Source organism: Rhopalosiphum maidis, chromosome 4 (genome assembly GCF_003676215.2).
Source record: "Rhopalosiphum maidis isolate BTI-1 chromosome 4, ASM367621v3, whole genome shotgun sequence".
Taxonomy (NCBI): domain Eukaryota; kingdom Metazoa; phylum Arthropoda; class Insecta; order Hemiptera; family Aphididae; genus Rhopalosiphum; species Rhopalosiphum maidis.
In genome coordinates, this window is record NC_040880.1 from 22,477,327 (window position 1) to 22,501,546 (window position 24,220).

The 24,220-nt window shown below is 27.0% G+C and overlaps 2 protein-coding genes across 2 annotated transcripts; both read left to right on the forward strand.

Annotated features, from left to right (window-relative positions):
* The first annotated feature begins 1,528 nt into the window (after positions 1 to 1,528).
* Positions 1,529 to 8,112, forward strand: LOC113560996. Its single transcript, XM_026967158.1, has 16 exons — positions 1,529 to 1,620; positions 1,728 to 2,073; positions 2,794 to 3,007; positions 3,084 to 3,370; positions 3,442 to 3,586; positions 4,241 to 4,368; positions 4,454 to 4,600; positions 4,716 to 4,840; positions 4,915 to 5,160; positions 5,221 to 5,329; positions 5,410 to 5,636; positions 5,944 to 6,106; positions 6,770 to 7,036; positions 7,093 to 7,431; positions 7,521 to 7,626; positions 7,694 to 8,112. The coding sequence occupies exons 1-16, from the start codon at positions 1,529 to 1,531 to the stop codon at positions 7,891 to 7,893; spliced, it is 3,141 nt and encodes a 1,046-aa protein (XP_026822959.1). The 3' UTR covers positions 7,894 to 8,112.
* Positions 8,113 to 21,186: 13,074 nt separating this feature from the next.
* On the forward strand, positions 21,187 to 23,585 carry LOC113548494 (neuropeptide CCHamide-1 receptor-like; the record flags this gene model as incomplete). Its single annotated transcript, XM_026949401.1, has 3 exons — positions 21,187 to 21,462; positions 22,360 to 22,815; positions 23,079 to 23,585. Coding segments are annotated over 3 exons (1,239 nt in total), but the record flags the coding sequence as incomplete, so codon positions are not given.
* Between the last annotated feature and the right edge of the window lie 635 nt (positions 23,586 to 24,220).

The following is a 24,220-nucleotide window of genomic DNA, read 5'->3' on the forward strand; positions in this document are numbered from 1 at the left end:
ACCTATACCACGAGTCCACGAATCAAAATAGACCATCGTAAATCTTAACCTTTAGTGGCTCATGATCAGACCATATAATTGCGCGCGCGGTGTAATTGATTTCTATTCAAATAATAATAATATTTAACATTATATTAGTTATTAAGTATTTAATATTGTATTACAAATTGTAAAACATTTTTTTTTTGTTCTATTTTGAAGCAGGTATATTAATTGTTACAAATGTTACATATGAATTAGGAATAATTAGTTTTTATTTTTGTATATTATGTGATATATTATACAAATAATGAAAGTAAAAAACTAATTTTTGTTTTTTACATTCTTAATGTGATTATTTTATAATATTATCATAACGTAACTAGAAGATAGGATTACTTAATAAAATATGAAAAAAACCACAAAATAATGTACAGCATTTATTTAAAACAGAGTGGCAAATAATTACACGCCCGTGTCACCAAAGGTTAATTGTTATTTCGTTATTCGTGACACTTTAAAATTATTTTTTTGAAGGTAATCTAATCTAGTGATGGACGATCTGAATCGATGTTTTTTGTTATAAATCATCGAACTTTTGAATCGATCCAATATTGTAAAGATCGAATCGTATATTTTTTATAATTAATATTATATAGATGTATAAATATGACGTAAATAAACTTTTGATACATAAAGAGAAATAATATTATTTTTTGTGTATAATAAACATTGTTAAAATTGATTATTTGTTCGTAAACTACAAGTGCTTATTAAATTAATTTAATAAAACTTCTGAATAAAAAATTAATTATTTGTATTTGTCATGCTAATTATAACAAACCAATATTCATGTCTCATATCACGATTCACGTTTAGTGAATTCATCAGTAAATATTAAAAATATATAGTTAAATCAATCAGATTTTTATAGTTGCATAAATGCAAAATATCTTTTGATATATAATATAAAATATAAAATTATTTTTGTTACAAAATTTATGTGAAAATATTTTTGTTTAAATATAATTTTGTGTATTATACATGATACTTACACTAAATTATGCGTATTATGGTAAAATTTGACGTATAAATTGTCGTTTTTTTAACAACAACAATATTATATTATCAAATACAATTCCAATTTTTTCAGATCGATGTAGATCGGATGACCCATTTACCCATAATTAGTTTAACTAATTTTACTTTTTTCATTAGAATAAACCCAACATATCAGCTGTGGTACCTACTAAATTTCTCAGCAGCAGTTCTTGTTGTCACCTATTTACGGCTTCGAATCTTCGATCATAGTTATGGGTAGAATTTGCTATCTATTCTACAACCGTGACTTCGACCGATTCGTTCAAAATTTTGCCGGCGACCGTTCTGTCTTATCTGATAACATTGGTATTGATAAGATTATTATTATTTAGATTGAAATGATTGAATTGAAAAAAATGTTATAATATTAAAATTGGCAATTGCCTTATTGCTAATAACAATTTTAATTTTGTTTACCGAATATCATAACAAATATAAATGTTGTGCAATGGTTCGTGTTATAACGGCCTACAACTTCGAAGGCCAAAAAGTAGATACCTGTGCCGATCCAGTCGCTTTTACATCGGCTCCTCCAAATAGGTAAATATTACTACTGAAACTTCTGAAACTACAGAAGTACAGTATTAGGTGCTATGTGTGTTAACTATTAGATAATCATGCAAAAACACATTGTGTGTACGGTTTAGGTTGTTGATTGCATTGGCTCATCATGCCATTGAGGTTCGAGATTTATCTGATGAGGCTAAGTCTACCTATGCAATCCCTACAGTCGATCAAGTAATTCAGTTATCTTATTGTGCTACCGGAAATTATATCGCCACTCTAGAAACGAAGCAAAAGAGATCCGGAGATGATGCACTGTATTTGAGAGTTTATTGCAACTGGGAGCAATGCAGTCGAGGAACTCCACCATTAAGAGCCAGAATAGCTGGGCGTGTGACACCTACTGGGTCACAAATTGGAGACAATGCATTGGATATGATTGAGATCCCTTTCAAGTCTACAACTATAAATGCATTTGCCTGTTGTCAGGTAATACATAAGAATGTCATAAAATAAATATTCTATATGTTTCAATGTATCATACACTTTTTGATAATAAGTTAAATATTGGTTCATTTCCTTTACAATCTCAACAATTATAACTAAGCTTGTTGAAAGAGTGATAATATTTAGGTTATTATATTATAATTTCTCATTAATCATTATGCATACTAAAGTTATCAATCAAATTTTTGAAAATATTAAGAATTTGGTAAGAGTAAAATATTATAACACTTAATTCAAATAACATAATTTGTACATCAGAATCAAGTACAAAGTTCACAATATGAACTGTCATATGGATTTTTACAACAAATCCCTCATTTTGATATTAACTTGTATTGTCCTGTTATATAATATTAATTACTAAATAACCGTTTAGAGTTACGCAAGACTCCTCTCACAAATTAAATATTATATATTCTCATAAAATAGTGAAATATGAATGTATGAACTTGTATTACTTATACAGTTATAATCTTTAACTTAGCCAGTCCTATGCAATATTTCACAATTGTAGCTAACCTTCTGTGAAATGTCTATTAGATTAGACGTAAAAATAACATTTATCAAATATTTTCCATTTTATTGGATATACATAAGTGTATTATGCTTAAAATAAAAACATCAAATTTTATGCTGTATTTTTAAAAATTTACAAATATTTTTAATTGAAACATATCAATAAATAATAATTATAACTTACAGGAAACAGGAAACATTGTTATTGCATCTAAATGTATACTTAGTATTTTTAGAATGGTAATAAAAACACATGACATATCTCGACTACGGTTCTTAGATTTCGATACATGGCCAATGATTATGAACCTCAAGTTTAATGTCTGTGATTTACAAATAGAACAAGACATTGTAGCTGTTTTTGGAGAAAAAAGAGTACAAGTATTTCAAATTATTAAAGGTATTGTTAACTAGTAAAATATTATAATATGTATTTATAAAAATATTTATGTACTTACTTTGTTTTTAATTTTTAGATGTTAAAAAAATGTCTGATTGGAGTTCAACGACTAGTTCTATGAAAACTAATACTGCCCAAGAACACACTGAGCAATTTGAAGTTCCATCTGGACCTATTGATTTAAATCAATTAATTAAATCAAAAACCGATACTTACCTTAGGCCACTTGTTAACCCAAATTGTTTCCCAATTATGGTGATGACCCCTGGTTTTGATGATAGTGCATTGGTAGAACAAGAAGAAAATGCTCCATTTAATATTGCTTCTCTACCTATCACTATAAATGAAACTGAAGCAATCGATGTATGAAATATTATTATTATTTTTTTTTATATTTATATTCAATACCTAACTAAAACTTTTTTTCATTGTAGCCATGGAGTGAACCTATCAACTGGAAAGTTAAAATATTATTACAACTTGAATTACATTTGAGCCGATGTCATATTACAAATGAATGTATAAAATCTGTGCTGTTACACTTGGTTTATAAGCGACATGAAACATCTAAAGTATTAGGTAATTGATGTGTTGAGTAATAAAATATATAAACACTCAACTCACTGAATATATTTACAAAATTCTGCATTCAATCAGAACTAACTCTGATAAGAGATAATCATAACATTTTCCTAATTTGTTTAAAACTATATTTAATAAATTAATTCCAAGTAATGAAAATGTAATAGAAATTACTTTTTATAAGTAATTTCTAATGTATTATATAGTATGCCAAAAATGTAAATACATTTTTAAATTAATCAAAAACAATAATGCTATATTATTTCAAATTAATTATGTTTTTGTTTTGGATAACATAATATTTATGTGCACTATACTTTATAGTTTAATAATTAATTCTTCTCGAAATAAAATCAAAAAATATTTTTTTTTTTTTTAGTTTGGCATCTTATTTAAATTATTATATTATTTACTAGTTACACTTAGGTTGGTTTTCAATTTATTATTGTTTAATAAGAAATTATAAATATATACTTATATTTTTTATTGAAAATTAAAGTAATTGCATTACAATTTTTTTTTGAGTACCGAGAAAAGCACTTAATTACTTTTTGAAAGTAACTGATCCAACTTTATTAATGTAATAATGATAGCTTATATTAATATTAAAATGAACATTCAAGTAATTTATGTATTATTTGTATATTTTAGAATGGAATTTTCCTCGTTTCCGCACTGAAACATACAATCACTTAACATGTGTTAACTGCTTAATAAGTTTAAAAGAAGAAGCATTTGTTTTTCATTCTCTTGTTACACATGAAAAAAATGAAGTGGAGGTATATAATATTAATTATGAATTTATGAAAGCTTAATTTTATACTTTTTTTTAAAGTGTACTTATATTAACTTATTTGATTATAGATAACTCCAGCACAATGCATTACTGTTTATAATTTTATGTCACCTGTTGTTAAAATTTTTATGGATCGTTCAGTACTGCATGTATTGACTACTGCTAGCTTAGAAACATACACAATTAGATTGTTTCCTTCCTCGAGTCCTTCTCCGGTACATCATATAACAGTTATTAATATTACAGTTTTGTTATAAATATTTTAATCTAATTATTATATAAATATTTTCATTTTTATATTTTATTAGTTGACAATTTTTTATGTTTTAGTCGCATATTTTATCTGAGCGTGTAACACTTATTGGTCATAAACCATTTTTGGGTATAGTTGATATGGTACTTTTAGAAAATAAATTGGTTATTTTCACTTCTGCTAATCCAAATCAAGACAATAAGTAAAAATAATTAAAAATATATCTACTTATTATTCAAACACTAAAATTTTAACTTATTATTAACTTACTGTTAGGGTGAACAATAGTTGGACACTTTACATGTTAATGCTGCCTACTCCTAGCAGTATATGTAAAGTTCTTACATTCAAAGCAAGGATTTCTAGATTCAAAACTCCAAATAAGTACATTCATTTGATGAAAGAAGCTTTAAATATATCAGATATTGTAGAAAATTATACATATCATGGTTGTGGTACTGCTCGCTTGGGAAATAATGATTTCAAAAAGTTTTGCTGCCTTGTGGCTGACCACTATTTTTTGTAAGTTCAATAAATGTATAAACATACTTTTTAAATAATATTGATACATTTATATTTAAGATTTAAAAAAGATGGATGGGAATGGTCTTACAAACTTTATGAAAAAGCTAATTTGTTGCCAATGGACATATTTATACGAATGAAACAATTAGAAGATATGTACAAACGTGTTAGTAAAAATATTTTTATTTTCATCAAAATATTAAATATAATAAGATTTTTATTGAAATTAAATTTTATTACTTTCAGGTAAAACGCCCTGTGAATACTATTCCAGCACTGAAATTTTATATTAGTTCATGGATACATGATCATACTGATCAAGTTGATTTAAAAACATTTATGTATGGGATTAAGATAGCCGATAGAAGTTGTGATTTATTGTATATTGCTGAACTTGTATTATCTGAGAAGTCTGTCAGAAAACTACCACTTAATAATGCTATTAAACACATTAAAAAAAATTTAGAAGTCAGGTACTTAAAATAAATTGTACTACAATATTATTCATTAACTTACCACAAATAAAAGAATACATTTTTAATGTGATTCAATCTATAGTTCCTACATATTATGATCTTATGAGTATCAAATTCAAATATTGATGTAAATATTTTTTATATTTTATTTTTATATAATTTATTTACAATCTAATTATAAATTAATTCATCATAATATATTAATGCCGTAATACAGAATGAAACAATAAAAATATTATTTATAAAGATAGTTATCAGTTCCATACAATGAGCACTTTAATTTTTATTTCATATTTTTGTCTAGTTATGAATGGAAAGGCGCCTTAACATTTGCATTACTATTTTTGTACTCATTGTCTAACATTGAAACTAAGGATGTCTCAGAAATGTATAATGAAGCAGATGAAATTTCAAATAAATCATTTGTGCAATTTTGCAATACCTATTCCAATTTATTAATAGAACAAGTGAGTAAAGTCTGAATTTAATTTTATAAAAAAAAATGATTAATACATAAAACGTATTTATGTTCAAATTATATAATATGTAATATATATTCAAAATATATAATTTATTTTATATCGTTACATAATTAATAATGAATATTTGGCATTTAGGAGAATATATTATATATGTATTTTAAGTTCATGTATAAGTCTATTATTAATATTTAAAAAAAAAATCTACCATTTTTATTTTTATACAGATTAATTCATTGTGAGCATTTATTATTATAAAAACTGAATATTTTTTCAAACAAACAGTTTTGAAAAAGTAAAGTTCTTTGATAAAAGAATTATCATATATATTATATACATTGAATGTATTTCCTCTAATAATGATTTATGTATAAATATTTTTAATTCATACTTCATATTGTCAAAGAAAATGTTACATATATTTTATTGGGTAAATTACCTAAATATTATTTTTTAGTTCACAATATAATAAAACATTTAAAACTATCTTTAAATTTTAAGTTATGTAGAATCTACTAAATGTAATAGAATCTCATATCTCTGGGGTTTTTTTTAATTTGTTTAATATTTTTGATTAACTTTTAATATACTATAGTATTTTAATTAATTAACATTTAAATATAATATACTTATAACCACTATTGCTTACAGGATTCTTCATTTTCTGAATTTTCACTAATATTGATGCAAGAAACTCCAATTTTAATTGCTCATGGCTTTGCAGAAATAATTTCTTCTGGTCAACCCATGAAACTCCGAAAAGTAATTCAAGCATTTCAAAAATACATTGGATCTCATATGTACTCTACAAATGTGACAGAAGTCTTCAAACGATTTCTTGAATTACATTTTTCTCGTTCTTATGGACGTGACAAAACACCAGATCTCAACAAGAAATATGTCTGTGATGCCATCAAGGTAAAATAATGTTTTATCCTGGTTAACAATAATATTATTATTTTATTTGTTTTTAGATTCTATTTAGGCAATATCTGACAGATCTCACAAAACCAATTTCTGAAAATGTTACACAAACTAATGCCAAAGACTGGAAAAATATCTACAATTCACAAATACCAGGCTATATACAAATGCTACCATGCTATAATAGCAACAATGAAAATTTAATAAAACTACAAAGTCTGTTTTATACTAACTGGTTAACCAATGATTTCAAAGAAGACATAAAACAAGTTCTCCCATTATTGAGCAAGCCATCATTAAGTTTGGAGATCATGGCCTCTGAAAATATTACGAAAACAATTGAAATACTCATAGATAAGTGTCCTCAGGCTGTTCTAAAATACTCTATTGTAAGTAATAATTATACTTGTTTAGTATTAATAGTTGTAAGATTTTACTGTTTATACGTAATTACCAACGCTCAATAATTTTGTTTTAGGACTATTTAAAGTCAACATCTGAATGGAAATATACAACAAGTTTATTAGAAAAAAAATCAAAATCAGATATAGATAATCAATCTAAATACCATGAAGTTTTACACGGTAAAAAAATTAACATACTTTCATTTAATCTTGTTTTTATTTAATGTTATATACATATTGTTTTTAGATATGTTAGAGTATTTGTCGCATAATATGTGTGTCGAGGATCTTTGTAGTGTACTACCAGAAGATAGCTCAACAGATATAGGTCATGATGAGTATCAAACATATGTAATTACTTGTCAAAAAATCAACCAAGCAAATCAAATTAAATCAATGGTTATGGCTACTGGTCAACAACTTTTAGCTTCACTTAATTTTAAATAAATTTGAAAACGTATATATTCAATGCTTTAGTGCACAAGCTTTCAATTTTCAAAAACTAATTTCAGCATCAATCAAATTATTTATAGCAATTTAACATTAAATATTTTAATGTACTAGTCTAGTAGGTAAAGTATTTATTTTTTTCATAACCATATAAATGTGAACAATATTGGTTGGTTTTCTTTGAATAATGTTCATTACTGAGTATTTTAAAATTAATATTTTAATATGCACTTAATTTGAAATTGAAATTTTCTATGTTTATAAAGTAATGAAGATTTCTAATTTTAAATCAATTATTTTTTTATTTTATAAAACTATTTACAATCTAAATTCTAAATATAATAGTATAACTAATAATTAAAGTATATTTTTACATTGATATTAGTTTATCAAAAAAAAATTGTTTGTCGCTTACACATTTAAGTCCTAAGATCATCTATTTGTACACCATTTATTTATTTTAATTACTATTGTTATTTTATTTTATTTTATTTTTATTATATTGTTGACATAAAATTACAAATAAAAACTATAATTATAAAATGGTTATTTTTGCTGACTTTTCTACTTAAAAGTATAACTGAAAATTAAGTTTGATTTTGATGGTTCTAAAACTATTATGAAGAACTATAGTGCTGTTTAACAATATAATTAAACCTCTAAATAGTGGATACTCTGACATTTTGTTTACTATTTGGAGGTATATTTGTATATATTATTAAATGCATTTATGTAGTATTGATGGTAGATGAAAAAAAAGTAAATAAAAACTAGTGATACAATATATTTGTGTTTATTTAATATAGTACCTAACATTTATTTGGCCCATATCTACCAAATTAACATAAAAATAAACTATTAGGGCACCCTCCCCCCACATACCAAAAAATATATGTTTCCATATATATCCCAGGAGCAACAAGGTTTAGTATCAGTATCAGTATGTCCCTGAATTCATTTAAATTATGACAGTATATTTTTGTATTCTGTTGATAAAATAATAATCTAATATTATTGTATAGGTACTAATAGCTGTAATCATCTATAACTGCTGCAACATATTAAGTCTCTACATAATAGTGTTATTGTCATTTCAAACAAGCAAGAATGTTTAATCAAATTGAAGTTCTATTGTATATGTTAAGGTGTATAACCGCAGTAGGCGAATGTTGACAGTCGCCGGTGTATGTTGACATTTACCAAAAACCGCAGTGAATGTTGACAAAATTGTATTAATGCGTTCATACACCGATGATTGTTGACATTTACATTCAGTGTTTGGTAAATGTTGACCACACTAAGCACGATGTATGTAAAAGGTATTTTTGTATTATTTTGTAAAATTAAGATACTTCCTAATCACAATATGCATTGGAGACGTTTGGACATTAGTAATGTTATCGCATGACTGCATGAGACAACCCGATTGTCAATCGTTAAAGTTGTTATGTTATTTTTAAGTTTATGTGTTCAATGCCAAACTAAACAAAAAGTTCCAAAAAAAGATATTGTAATCAAACCTATTATAAGTCGTGAACTTAATTCCCGGTATCAAGTAGACTTAATAGATATGCAAACTTGCAAAGATGGTGAATTTAAATTTGTATTAAATTATCAGGATCGCCTAACCAAGTTTATTCAATTAAAACCTCTGCAATTTAAAACTGCAGAAGAAGTTGCACATCACTTATTAAATATATTTCTTATTTTCGTCTAGGTATTAAGCAAATATCTTTGAGACAGGTATCAACAGCTACTTCCGAAAGTGGTGGCAAAGGTTATATACGTTGCAATTGTAAAAAAAAATGTAATTGTAAGAATGTAGTAATACTTTGTAACAGTGAATGCCACGATAGCTTACCGTGTTGTATTAAATAAAACTTAAAAAATAATATATACTACCTAAACTATGAATTAAAAAATTAATTTGTTAAACTATATATATTTATGAACAGTACCGCAACTTGGTATATATTGGTGGGTGTGCAAGCAAATATTATAGGGCCCATTTAGCCAAGGACCTAAATACGTAATAGATCTTTAAAAAATATAACTTTTTGCTTGTAGCTTTGTACATTATTGTACACAGATGGATGAGGAGCAAAATGACCAATAGCTCCTAAAACAGTTTATTGGTTTTACAATAACATTAGGATAAAATTGGGAAATTGGGAAACATCAATAATGTTTTGTATAAAACTATTAATATTAAAATATGTTTCTTTATGTTACCATTACTTTTTTGTGCTTATTGTATTGTTGTTATAAATGTCACTACACAAGGTGATTTTTCAAACATGCTCACCCCATTGTTATGCTTAAATTATGCATAAAATATTTGTATTCAAATTCTGATTTTTTTTTAATTTTTAAATGTAATTATAGACGATATTTTCGAGTACTTATATTTTTCACAACATTCAAGAAGTATTCTGTATTCCTGTGGCGATACCAACTTTATTTTTTTAAATGAGAACGTATATGTTTCATGTTCTAAAGCAAAATGTGAATCAGGTAATTTCTGAAAATGTTGACGTATTGTAATCGCAATTTGAATGAAAACTTTCGGAGTTTTTTATTATACTTTAAATACTAAGAAATGAGGATAATAGTCCATGTTTTGAAAACTGTCAGGTGCAATATTAATATATAAGCATTTAGTAATAAGTAGAAATTTTTAACGAATAGTTTATATTGCATATCGAATTATAATTATCGAGCTCGTATCCATTTACAAATTATTTTTGTATAATAGATTATTATCCTTAATTCTTAGTATTTAAAATAGAATAACTCCGGAAGTTTACATTCAAATTTCGATTATAATACGTCAACATTTTTAGAAAAATCACTTGATTCACATTTTGCTTTAAAACATAATATATGTTCTAATTTGAAAAACCAATGTTGTTATCGCCACAGAATACTTCTAAAATGTTGTACAAAATCTAAGTACTCGACACTATCGTCTTTAATTACATTTAAAAATTCAAAAACTCAGAATTTGAATGTGTACATAATTTAAGCATAAAAATGAGGTGAGCATACTTAAAAAATTACCTTTTAATATATAGTATGCTTATATGAAACGTGTTGTGGCGGGTGGCGCGGTGCGATAAACTATTTGACATACATTAATTTTATACAAAATCCTTCTATTTTTAGATAATAAAAAATCGATTTAATTTCTAAATACACATAATTGTTATTATTAGCATTATTGAATAATAATGCTCGTATAGTCTAAACATTTTTCATTTTGATCAGACGTATAATAAATTGTATCCATAATAATATTTAGAAAAAAAAGTTCCAAATAGTTCAGCCATAGGCCTATTGTTATGAATTAATTTAGAGTCCGGTCGCCCGGGGCCCGGGGGTTTTGTGCACCCACGCCTAGCACCCCCGGTAGTTGCGGCACCGTTTATGAATTTATTAGCTATCTATTTGATTATATATGTTGTCAGATATTTCAACATTCACTAAATAACTATTGCGCATGTCAACAAATACTGGTAAATGTTCGCATTGTAAAATATTTGAAATAATTGATAACATTCACAAAAATTATTAGTAAATGTCAACATACACCGGTGACTGTCAACATTTACTGCCATGCGGTCATACACCTTAACATGTACATCTATGACATATATAAGAGTGTATACTTTAGGTAATATAATCAGTAAGTACCAAAAATGTTGATAAATCTAACTACATTTTTGCTCTAAATCTTAATAGTTATTGGTTGAAGTGATCAAGTCTTTAACAATTTTTTGATCTTAGAAGAATGCCACCCCCGAAATTTTTGTAATTTATTTAAAATTCTGTGTTACCTACAGATATATTGATTTTTCGCGATATAGTTATCTTTAAAAATATCATTCTTTCAACAATAAATTGCACATCATAATATTATATCTTCTATTTGCATTTAACATAGTGTTACACACAGTGTCCCACTATTTTTATTAAAATTAATTAATTCGTTCTTTAATCTTTTTAAACATACAATTATTATAAGTATCTCATTACCTACCTTTATTTTCGCATTACTTAACCAACTACAAAGTTATTATATTCAATTTAATTGAATGATGGGTTACTTGAAACAGTCTGAATTTTTTTTTAATCAATATATATACACCTGTTATTTAAGAGTAAGTAAAACGTAAATTGTTCTTGGATTAAAATATTCTTTGCGTATTTGTAATATTAAATATTCTCATCAATCAAGTGATATTTCTTAGAAAATCGAAATAAAAATATAAAATCTTGATAATTTTAATCATTTTGTAATAACCATCTAAAGGTTATGAAATATATCAAATTATAAAGGTTTTAATATTTTTTACAGTAAGTACCTAGTTTAAAAGAACACTGATTCAATTGAAAGTATAAGAAAAATATTTTTTTTCAATTTTAGATCTTCAAAAAACCAGAATAATCGAAGGTGATATGCATTTATGTATAAGTTTCTTTTTATATTTATTTATTACTATAGATTATATTATTATATAGTCACTTACAATATTTTAAGGTTACCTGATACAACATTTTAAAATTTTTTTAACACTTCAATTTTCTAACTTAAAATTGTTTAAGGTACCTATTACCTATTAAGTTATTCTATTTTAGCTATTCTAGGGTCTCATACGACAACGAATTAAATTTTTTAGTTCAGGTTAAGAAAGAATATTTAAACCATTTTAAGTCACACAGTACCTATACAGAAATATGGAATACAAATTTGTGATCATTCCAAAATATTCAATATAATCACGTAATTTCAAAGTTAAAAACATTGATGAGAAAACCAAAATATATCTTATATTATTCAGAAGATTCTGTTAATTTTTTCTTTTGCATTTAGTACTCAAGTAAATAACAAAATTAATTTTCTCATATTTTTTTTTATTATTTTCGCGTAAAGCATACAAATTAAAAAGAATACGAGTCTTAATTCGTTCATCTAATAACAAAAAAAAAAAGTTCAAGGCAATCGTATAAATTAAAATACTAAAACAGATATGATAATTACCTATACATTTTATAATGCTAGTTTATTCTGAAAATATAAATGTTTACAAACAATATTATTTTTAAAAATATTTAATATAATCTTTTTTGTTTTATTTTATTAATTAATATGTGGTGGCGTTACACAATAAGAAATTTAGATAAATAAAAGAACAATAACATGAACACTTGAATAGGAAAAAACCCACTAGCCGCACCTTCAATATTACTTAATATATTTTGTTATTCAACAGTTTTTTTTTTTACTGACCCGCAGTATTAAAATATTACACAAGGCTAGTCCCTGTTTAGGCGATGGATGACGTTGTTCGGATAGTTGTGATTTTGTGAAGGACATTTGATGAATTAATGGATTAGGGGGGTCTTTTAGCTTGCTATGAAATTTTCTGTAATGATTTATTGCTAATTCTTTTGTAGTTGGTAGTTGGAGGTCTTTATAAAGACCTTGATTTGTTGAGTACCAGGGAGCTCTTTTGATTATTCTTAGAGCTATTGATTGGAATAACTGTGATGGTCTAATATTAGATGGTTTGGCGGGTCCCCATATTTGTATCCCGCGCATACGACCTAAATGGTCTGATTACACTTTTGTATACGAGCATGTTATTTGCTAGACTAAGTTTTGGTTTTAGGATGGGGTGAAGTAAATGGAGCTTTTGCCATGTTTGCTTGATTCCGTTTTAATTTTATGTGGTGTGACCATGTCAATGTTTTATCCATAGTTATGGCCAGGTACTTTGTCAAAGACTGGATGTAAGAATAATTAGTTGTGCCGTTTAATATAAGAATATAATCTTACAAAAATGTTATTTTAATAATCTTTTTAAAATTGTATTTTGAAATTATTTATTACGTTTCTTTTTTACTTTAGGTAGTTAGCCAGCTATGTACTTCTTGACTTCTTGTACAATCATATTTACTAAAATCTATAAATCGCTTTGTGTCTACCCATTTTGTTTTAAATTTTGACATATTGATTTTTAAATTTTTTTTTGTGCCTGCCATCCTTTTTTTAAAGAATGCTTTAGTTTTCAACTTTGAGAGTGATTTTTAGTAACAAATTGTATTTAATTAGTACTTTTTGGGAGGGGAAGAGTGTTAGGAAATGATGTTATAAGTAAATAAAATAATATAAGTAAAAAATTCCCTGTACTTTTCAAAATAACCGAAAAAAAATAAATAGAAAGAAAACCGGAAACTTTTGATAAAGTCGATTTTTTATTTTTGATGCAACTCAAAAACCAATAACTTTAAATACTAACGATTGTCGCCAAATATTCAAATAATAATTTTAAACACATGGTATAATTTTAAAATATTATGACTTTTTGACTTATTAATAAATATTTTTAATATTATTTAGTTTTTCTTTCCAGTCTTTCCTAAACAAAATGTTAATAAAAATAATTTATTTAGACAAAAACTTGAAAGTTAAATACAAGGTCTCTCATAAAGTGTTATTATGCCTATTTAAGAATATTAAACATTTTTTTTTTAAAATCATCCTCTTATAAACTCGCAGTCTAACAAAATCTAATAAATTATCTAATTTAAACTTTAACAAAATTCGTCGAAATAACAAAATTATTTCTTAATAATAATAAGTATGTCGTGTCGGTTATGTATAAGCTGCGATAGTCAATAGATATTTATTACTGCATTAGAACTTAAAGTACCTATATTAAAGAGTTTATATTATACCTAAAACCTATCATATTTTATTCCATATTTATTTCAACTTTTATTTCATGAAATGTTTTCTATTATTAGTTATAAATTTAAAATATCATAAAAATGTATATAGGTAATAAATAGTATAATTATAATTATTATTATATTATATTTTTTATTTTTATAGGTCAAGTAGACGTTTTTTTTTTCAAAACTATAATAACTTATTTTTTAACGTTATAATAAAATTGTATATTATATACATTTTCCTATGATAAATTTGTACTTTATATGTACACTAATATAGTATAATAGTACTAAATAGCTACAGTATATTAACATTTAAAAAAAATATTATACATGCCAATTTAACCAAAGTTATTTGAAAATACGATAAATGATGTCGTCTATATTTTATACGGTTATTGTATAATGTTAAATATTGAAAAAATATGTGAAAATAACAATCGTAACTCAATATTGTATATAATAAAGTGTATACACTATATATTATATAGTGTTCGATTCCTACCGGAAGTGTTCGGGGGCTCTCGGCCAAGGGTCTGCGCAATTCTCGGTTTAGCTCTACCAAAGTTATCCCATATAACTTGAACAGTATACTATTGCCAGTTAATAAAACGACAAAATTTTCTTTAATCTCTACCGGACTAACAATATTGTTTACTTATTACAATATAAATTAACTTGGTAAGTATAATATATTAATACATATTATTATCTATTTATCTAATACCACTGTTATAAATTATGTAACGATATTGAAAAATAAAAAGTTAAATTATCTGTCAAACATTTTTAATTATTAAAATTTAAAAATAATTTTATCGTAAGGTATTGGAGTTTAAAATTGTTTACAATTGCATTAATAAGAATAAATTTATTAGTAATAAATAATATATAAAAAAAAATTTAAACACGTATTATTTTAGATAGGTATTTTAGTATTTATATAATTTATTGTATCATACTATAATATTACTTATAATAGCAGCTATTGTCATTCAATAATTTACTTTTTTTAAATGTTATCATTTAATAGTTTTTAAATTTGTTAATTTGTCACTCAATCTTCAAGGAGACTCAAATACGAATAATATATATGATTATTATCGGATTCAAATTGTTATTAGGTACCTAACTAATAATTAAATTTTGTAGATACGTAAATTTTTGTTAAATTTATTAATTAAGTATCTGTGTAGAGCAATTAATGAATTGATTTTACGATTGTTTTTTCGCGTGTATACAATTAGGTACTTAACTGATTTATATAGTAGGAAAATGATTTGATTTTCAACTTCAATATATTTTTTAGTAAGAAAGTGTAAGTAATTGGTACTTTGAGGAGGTCATAATTAAAAATTTCAAACACTTTTATAAGAATAATTCTTATAATTATTGAGAAAAAAATAGAGAAAATGGACATTTTTGATAAAAAGTCTTGTTGAAATTGAAAAATTAATATATATAGATACTTTAAATTTTAACCAAATGTTTAAATTAATATTTTTTATACATTAGGTTAATATTAAAATATGGTTTTAAAGTATATACTTAAAAATTCTGAAAATTAGGTGTATAAAATATTAAGCTTATTATGATATTTTTCAAATTTTTACCAAATTGTATAATCTTTTTCTAATTGTGTATTTAAATTTAGTTTAATAAACTATTTTAGATAAAAGTCATTTCTATTTTTTTATACAAAAGTAATTATTCTGAAATAATTGTATTAAGTTTAATAACTCTCCTCCGTGTATGTGTTGTTACGTATAATATAATGAGTGATGAGTCAAAGATTTCAAATGGCAGTATCATATATTTTGAAATTGATATTTAGATTCGAAATAATTAAATAATTATAGATGCCTATGTAGTTTTATTATTTTTTACATTAAACAATTTAGAGAAATCGTGTAATAAATGACATGTTTTGGGTGATACTTTCCTTTAGGTAAGTATCTATATGTGTATCAGAGTATTGTGTTAGTGTTTTATGTTTTATTATTTTTATTTTAGAATCAGCAATTTAAGTTATTACATAATATAATATGTAAATATAAATACAATATAAATGTAATATTATTTTAAGTTTGCATGAATGTTTATAATTATGTTTATTATTTTATTAGGGACTTAACTAAATTAAACTGCTCAAATTATGTCAATAAATATTTTATACCTTATAATTTCACATAAATTATCTGGAATTCTGACTCTTGTGACTCCACAGTGCATAAGTACATGACACTGCTAGATACCCAACTATGAAATATTTTGTTTGGTTCAGTTTTGATAAATTAGTGTAGCATGTTCTTAATTTCTTATTATGTTAATTATAATTTTGTATTCATAGTTAATAGATTTAGTTCTGAAATTGTAATCAATTAATCTATGTGCATTAATTGGGGTGTTTCATTTCACAGAATATATTGCTATTCTAATTCTCAAAGGTACCTATACTATTTATTTGCATATAATAACTATATTTATTTATTATTAATGTAAGCTATCAATCATTTAAAATGTAATATATACGAGAGAGGTGGGAAGTATACATCCCAGTATTCTACTAAAATGAAAGGCCAAAATTATTTATACCAGTCTATTTTTATCTATCGATTGTACCTATAAATATATTTTTTTTCTATTAATACCTACTTTTTTAGATGTACATAAAATATTATAATATACGTACTTATATTTTTATAGTTTGTAGGATCTTTGAAATGTATCTTATGGCGATCATATCAGTAATTGAACCATACTCCAAAATGTTAGTAATTGATCTCAATCAGTGCAAAATAAAAAAAAGTATAATACTATGTTTACAAAGAAATTAAATTTATATTAAAACATTTTTTTTCATTCGATTTGAAGTACTTTTTACGTATTTAAGTACATCCGAATAATCTAAATTTTCCAAATGATCCTGTCCCAAAGATGACCTTAGTTGTTTTTAATAATTTTAATTTACTTAATAACTTTTTAAAACTCCAGTGTACGACATGATTTAAATGTATTCATTCACTATACATTTTTGAAAGTAGAATAGCACTTATTTAAAGAATTAAGCAATTTATGGGCATAGCTCATAGCGCACACAATATTATTAAACATAACAATCTGTATATAGTATATTAGTATGTACTACATTTTTAATAATGTAACATAAATAGGTAGGTATTATTATATATTGCTTAACCTTGACAATCAAAAATGTATATTGCTTTTGATATTTTTGAAGTCTGTTCACTATGGTTTTGACCATTAATTTCATAATCACAGTTTCTATCAGAACATTTAAAACAAAAATTATGTTCACTAGAGTATCTAGATCGTTATTACTTTGATTGATCTTTTAATATTAACTTTTTGTTTTTCATCAATCTTCTATGTTTTCTTATTCAACGAACTTACAATATTTTCATAAATATTTGCATTTGCCTATGGTTGAGCTATTACTTTCTGGTGGTTAATAACAATCGTATCAGATAGAGTGTTTATATATTTTTCTAAATCGGATTGATTTCTAATTTTTTTTCGAATTATTATACATATATACGTATCTGTTATAAATTTATAATACGTGTATTAACTGAAAATCGATCTGTTAAGTTACTATAATTAGTTGATTAACCCTTTAAAACATTTCTGTATAAAGTTTATCAATAATACTTACATTTGTTGATCCGCACAAGGCACAACCCATCGACGTAAATTCTTTTATCGTATTCATGGTTTAGGTAGTTCACATAGTATAATAATAGTTTCTGAAATAACTGTAAGAAAAAGTTGGTTATTCATTGAAAAATAAAATTATTTAGCATAAGAATACACCGAAGAAAACTTTATTTTTCCAATCAATACTTTGGTATTTTCAACCATTTCCTATAGGAAGCCAGCAAATCTAAATTTATTAGTAGTTTTTGTTTTGAAATAAAGGATTTAATTGTATAAATTATTAGTCGTGTACATGTTTCTAGAGCTGTATAAAATATAATTAACACCAACGCATTTACGTATAAATAATATTACGTAAATATTTTCGCTATAATAAGCTGGACCTTAGGTCCAATTAGGAAATTTGCTGAATATTTTGGCAATATTATGTTATATTATTGACTATTGTATTAATATTCTTTTAAATAAATATTAGGTATCTTTTAATTAGGTTATTATGTTAACACACGAAATTTGAACAGAAAAAGATATTATTTAGTATTTTAGTAACAAAATGAATTTTTTTATTCAGTTTGTTACTATACATTCTAAATAGTAAATAAGTACATATAGGTACCAACATAATACTACGTATAGATCCTAGCTTTTTAGGAGATCTATATTATGTTTATGCCGTTTCCATCACGACTACCCTCTCAGAAATTAAGTGTGGTATTGTGCAACTTGCATTTTTCTATTATATGTGTATTAAAAGCACATAATGTTAAAAAAAGTTTTATAGTTTTAATATCGAAGGACCATAAAATATATGGGCACTACCTACTTTTGAAATCTGCGCACGCTTATGTACATAATATAAATCTCAATTCACATTTGACATTTAATCCCATAAATTTTTTCCTGATGCAATTACTTACCTATTCCTTATTGGCTATTATGTATGTGTAGCAAGTAAAACATCAAAACAGAAAGAGAAAACGAAAGAGAGAAAGAACATAAATAAAACACAAAATGCTTAGTGTGAAAATGAGACTCGATATTTCATATTTTCATACAAATAACACCGAACTTTCGCGCAACGTAGACGATTCGCCTGTCTGCAATGATTAATAATCTTGCAATGTTATTGATGATCGACATTGACCGATTCACTTTAGATCGTTATTATTTGGTTAAACCTTATGCTTTACTATTTTAGCTATAGTTACACCTTACACTACATAAATTCATATTCAGGTAAGATATTTCAAACATTTAATGAATAAATTATATTACGGTATTTTTGACTTTTGTAGACAATATATTTTTTCAGTAGGTAGGTATCCGTTTTTATCTTATCTAGAGACTATTACTTACAAATATTATAGATTTTAGTATTATAATGGACTATCATCAAACAGCGTATATAAGAACTCGTTCTCTAGTTGTAAATCAAATTTTAATTCAACTGAATACCTATACCATACCTAACAATGCGAAATTTGAGGGGGGCTTGTGAGTGCTTAGCACCTCCAATTTTGAAATTAGCATCAGCAAATTATTTCATGTTAATTTAGATTTTATTAGTAACAGGTATCCATAACCACAAGATAACATTATAAAAAAAGATAGAGGAGCTTCAGCACCCTCAGTTTTTTCATTGGAATTGCGCCCCTGGTTGTTAATTAAATATATTATTTTGTAACGATATTAATGCAAACTGGGTAGATATTACAAATAATAGACATGTTTATTTACTATTTAGGAAAACGTTTCACTTAATTTCTTTTACAATAAATTACATCAATCAATTGAGTTGTACTATTTTTATTATTATTTCAAAACTGCTGACATTAATAAATTTAACTGAATGAAATTTATTTTATACACATACTTTAAAATTAATTAAACATGAAATACTCATGTACTGATTATATCAAAAAAGGATGTTCTTCAAAATATATCGTTGCCCCGGACAGAAGGACCTTCAAAAGTCTAAATCTGGTACGGTGTTGTATAGGGCTATTGAAATAATGCATACGTATAGTTGTCGTAGTTGATAGATGCCATTGCCGTACAAATTGTTTTTCATCCTAGCGTTAGAAACAGACCACCGTAACTTATTTATTTCAATTATTTAATTTATTTATTGAAAAATATTTCAAATAAGTATTCATCGATTTCAATTTTTTTATTCTGCATATTATACCTACTGTTATACAAACCAACACCTATAATGAAATCAATTTTATTCTTCAATTCACCGATGTCCATTCTATTTGCAGTACTTAATCGAACCCAGCTTCAACTATACATGGTTTAGTAATATACAGAGTTTCGCAAAAATACTACTAAATTTGCGAATCGATGGAAATTTTACTTTCTGTTTATTATTTTTGTTTAACATAATGTATATGTTTTTATGCATTATAGTAAATAGTAATTCTTCATAATAAAGAACAATAAATTCTATTTTTTATTGAACTTAAGATCTTAGCCCTTAAGTATCTAACCTAACTAAAAATAATGGCAAAAAAACCCAAAACATAATATATACGATTCGTAAATTTTCCTTGAAATGGAAAATATCAAGTTTCTTTTTATATTACCTATACTTTATATATATTCTCCAAATCGTGCGGTTTGAATTTCATCCGCAATATCAAAAGTTTCGAATTTAAGTTTGATGATGTATCTACGCGAAGATTTGTTCTATAAAAGTAAGACGATATATTATTGTGTGTTCACTACAATAAGCAAAACAAACTTTAATATTCAACAGATGAAAAGTGCTCATTATGATAATTATATTTGTGCAGGTGACTGTTTTGCGGCCTCTGCGTGCGACGTGCGTCGTTGCGTACATAAACTATTGGATCGCGGCCGCAAACGAAAACGTCCGTCGTCGATATGACAAACACCAGCAGCGCCAACAGCACTTTGTCAATAAACGATTATTACGATTACACCGAAAGGCCGGAGACGTACATCGTTCCCGTACTGTTCGCCATAATATTTGTCGTCGGCATGATCGGCAACGTGACGTTGGTGTTGATATTTGTCCGGAACAAGCAAATGAGGAACGTGCCCAATATTTACATAATCAATCTGGCACTCGGTGATTTATTGGTGATCGTCAGCTGCGTGCCGTTTACGTCTACCGTCTACACGGTGAGAATTCTGAATTTCAGCGCACGCGATTATAATATTATCACCAATGCGCGTAATACCTACGTCTGTAATGTACACATTACACGATTGCATGATTTATACACGTTGCAGTCATTGACGATCACAGTCGTTTTGTCCTCAAAATTTACGCATAGATTAAAATTAAACGAGAATTTAATAAATTATTTAAAAATAGCAATATAAATACACCCCCCCCCCATCAATCAGAACCTAAAACGATTTATGATTTCAAATCAGATAATAATCCTCTTCGAAAATAGGTACCCTTTAGTTATTTAGTTCGTCAAACGTATATAATAATAAATTGTGTACTATTTAAGATATCTGATTAGTACGAGTATAACTGTAGTTTTTCCTACGTAACGCGTCTTCGAGTGTTGTCGAGCGGTACTAGAAGAATGTATTTGTTTTCGTGTGTCGACCGTCATTGCGTTTTAGAACAGAGAACACTCTTCAATTATTATTATTAACATCGATTTTCTATTAGCATTTTTCATGTGATTTGTACTCGGGACGGAGGGACTCGGTATATTCCGAGCAGAGAGATGAACGTATTACAACGGTATACTTCTGTTGTCGTTATCACGTTTTGAAGCATTAAAAGTGGTCGAATCTTCAACTCTGAGAACTCTGATTTAGTTGTACATACAGAGTTCTAGAAAATTGCAATACCAAATTTACACGGTGCAATGTACGTTGGCTTTGCAGGTTTTTAATACATCGTAATCATACGTTTTCGCGTAACACGTCGACACGATATCAAAGCTTAATAAAATCATCAAAAAAACCGAGATATCGGCCCGTCAACGATAGGCCGTGAGCATTTGTCCGCGATAATGTTACATTTTAATAATGCCGTTCGTTTTTCCGACACAGTTCCCGACGTGGCCTTACGGGCTGGCCGTGTGCAAAGTGTCGGAGACGGCCAAAGACGTTTCGATCGGCGTGTCCGTGTTCACGTTGACCGCGCTCAGCGCCGACCGGTATTTCGCCATCGTGAATCCAATGCGCAAGCTGCACGCGTCCATCGGCGGACGGTTCGCCACCCGGTTCACGCTCACCGTGGCCGCGGCCATCTGGGCGGTGGCCGTGGCGTGCGCCGTACCCGCCGCCCGGTTCTCGTACGTCCGCCAGTTCCGCGTGCACAACGTCACCCTGTTCGAGGTCTGTTACCCGTTCTCCGAGCACCTGGGGCCCGCCTATCCCAAGGTCATGGTGACGGTCAAGTTCCTCGTCTACTACGCCGTCCCGCTGGCTGTCATCGCGTTCTTCTACGTGCTCATCGCCCGGTACCTGTTGCACACCACCAACAACATGCCCGGCGAACTACAGGTGTGGTTATCAATTTATCATAATATCATTTATAGCGTTATCGCGACACAAATTAAGCCGTTTAAACCTACATCATATACACACGTATATATGTATGTGTGTGTGTGTGTGTGTGTACACGTAATATATTATGTCATATCGTGTGATTCGATGTACAATTTTTCTAAAAACGTTTTCATACAATATTATATTATGCGTGTGGTTTTATAGTTAAGCGTTCAACAAAAAATATGAACGATAAACGTTGGTATATCATTTTGTAGGGACAAATACGTCAAGTGCGAGCTCGAAAAAAAGTCGCCAAAGCTGTGCTGGCCTTCGTGTTGATGTTTGCCGTTTGTTTTCTACCCCATCACATTTTCATGCTGTGGTTTTACAACTACCCCAAGTCAACGGAAGAGTACAACACTTTCTGGCACGTATTACGCATTGTTGGGTTTTGTCTGAGTTTCATAAACTCTTGCATCAACCCCATTGCCCTATATTTGGTGAGCGGCACGTTTCGCAAGCATTTCGACAAACAGTTATTCTGGTGGTGCATAGCATCTACAACGGCCACTACAGAATCCAACTTGTTCGTGATCAAAAAGAACGGAACTTCGAGTCGAGACATAAAAATTACAGAGTTTATAACGTCGCCGTCGATGCATTCGGCTACAAACAAAAACCGAAGCAATAAGACTTTTACTGCGATCACGAATACCGAAAGTCGAAAAATCAAGGGGACCCAACATGGGGCGGAAAGGGGATGGCTATCGCCTTCCATATAGTATTTTAAAACATATTTTCATAATTATTTTAATGTTTACCATAAATCTTATAATTTTAATTTTAAAATTGTTTAAAATTATCTTTATTTGTTTTGCTTTCATACGTATTACATATTATGGTTTGTTTACTACTATTATGAGATAATAATCTATTTAATTATAAACTATAACATGGTGTTTGGGAAAAGCACGTTTCGGTGAAAAATGATTTTAAAAATTTGCCACCTAGTTTGGACCAATTATTCATACATACTGGCATACTGCAGTCTGTAATACACTGTTATTATAAAATCGTGAATTTATAATATTTAAATATTTAATAATTAGGTACCTATATATTAGTTAAACCCTGTATATAACCGCGTATACAGCTATTTAATATATACATTACATACATAATTATAGTTAATGAAGCAGGTAATCTACTTCTAAATTTACCTACTCAGTACTCGTTAAGGAAAGTATTGCCTATTATGTGTAATTTTATTCAATTGTAAGGTTTAGTCATGAAAATTGTTGTGATTTTAAATTTTGACTAATTTTAAATCGGGGAAAATATTTTCAATCATCGTACAGTATAATAAAATAAATTAATAGATAAATATAAATAGGTATATTCGAAATTCAAATATTGC

Coding starts and splice junctions, on each gene's coding strand:
- LOC113560996 (XM_026967158.1), top strand. CDS start 1,529: ATGGTTCGTGTTATAACGGCCTACAACTTCGAAGGCCAAAAAGTAGAT. Junction 5,330..5,409: donor TAGAAGATATGTACAAACGT/GTTAGTAAAAAT, acceptor TATTACTTTCAG/GTAAAACGCCCTGTGAATAC. Junction 5,637..5,943: donor AAAAAAAATTTAGAAGTCAG/GTACTTAAAATA, acceptor ATTTTTGTCTAG/TTATGAATGGAAAGGCGCCT.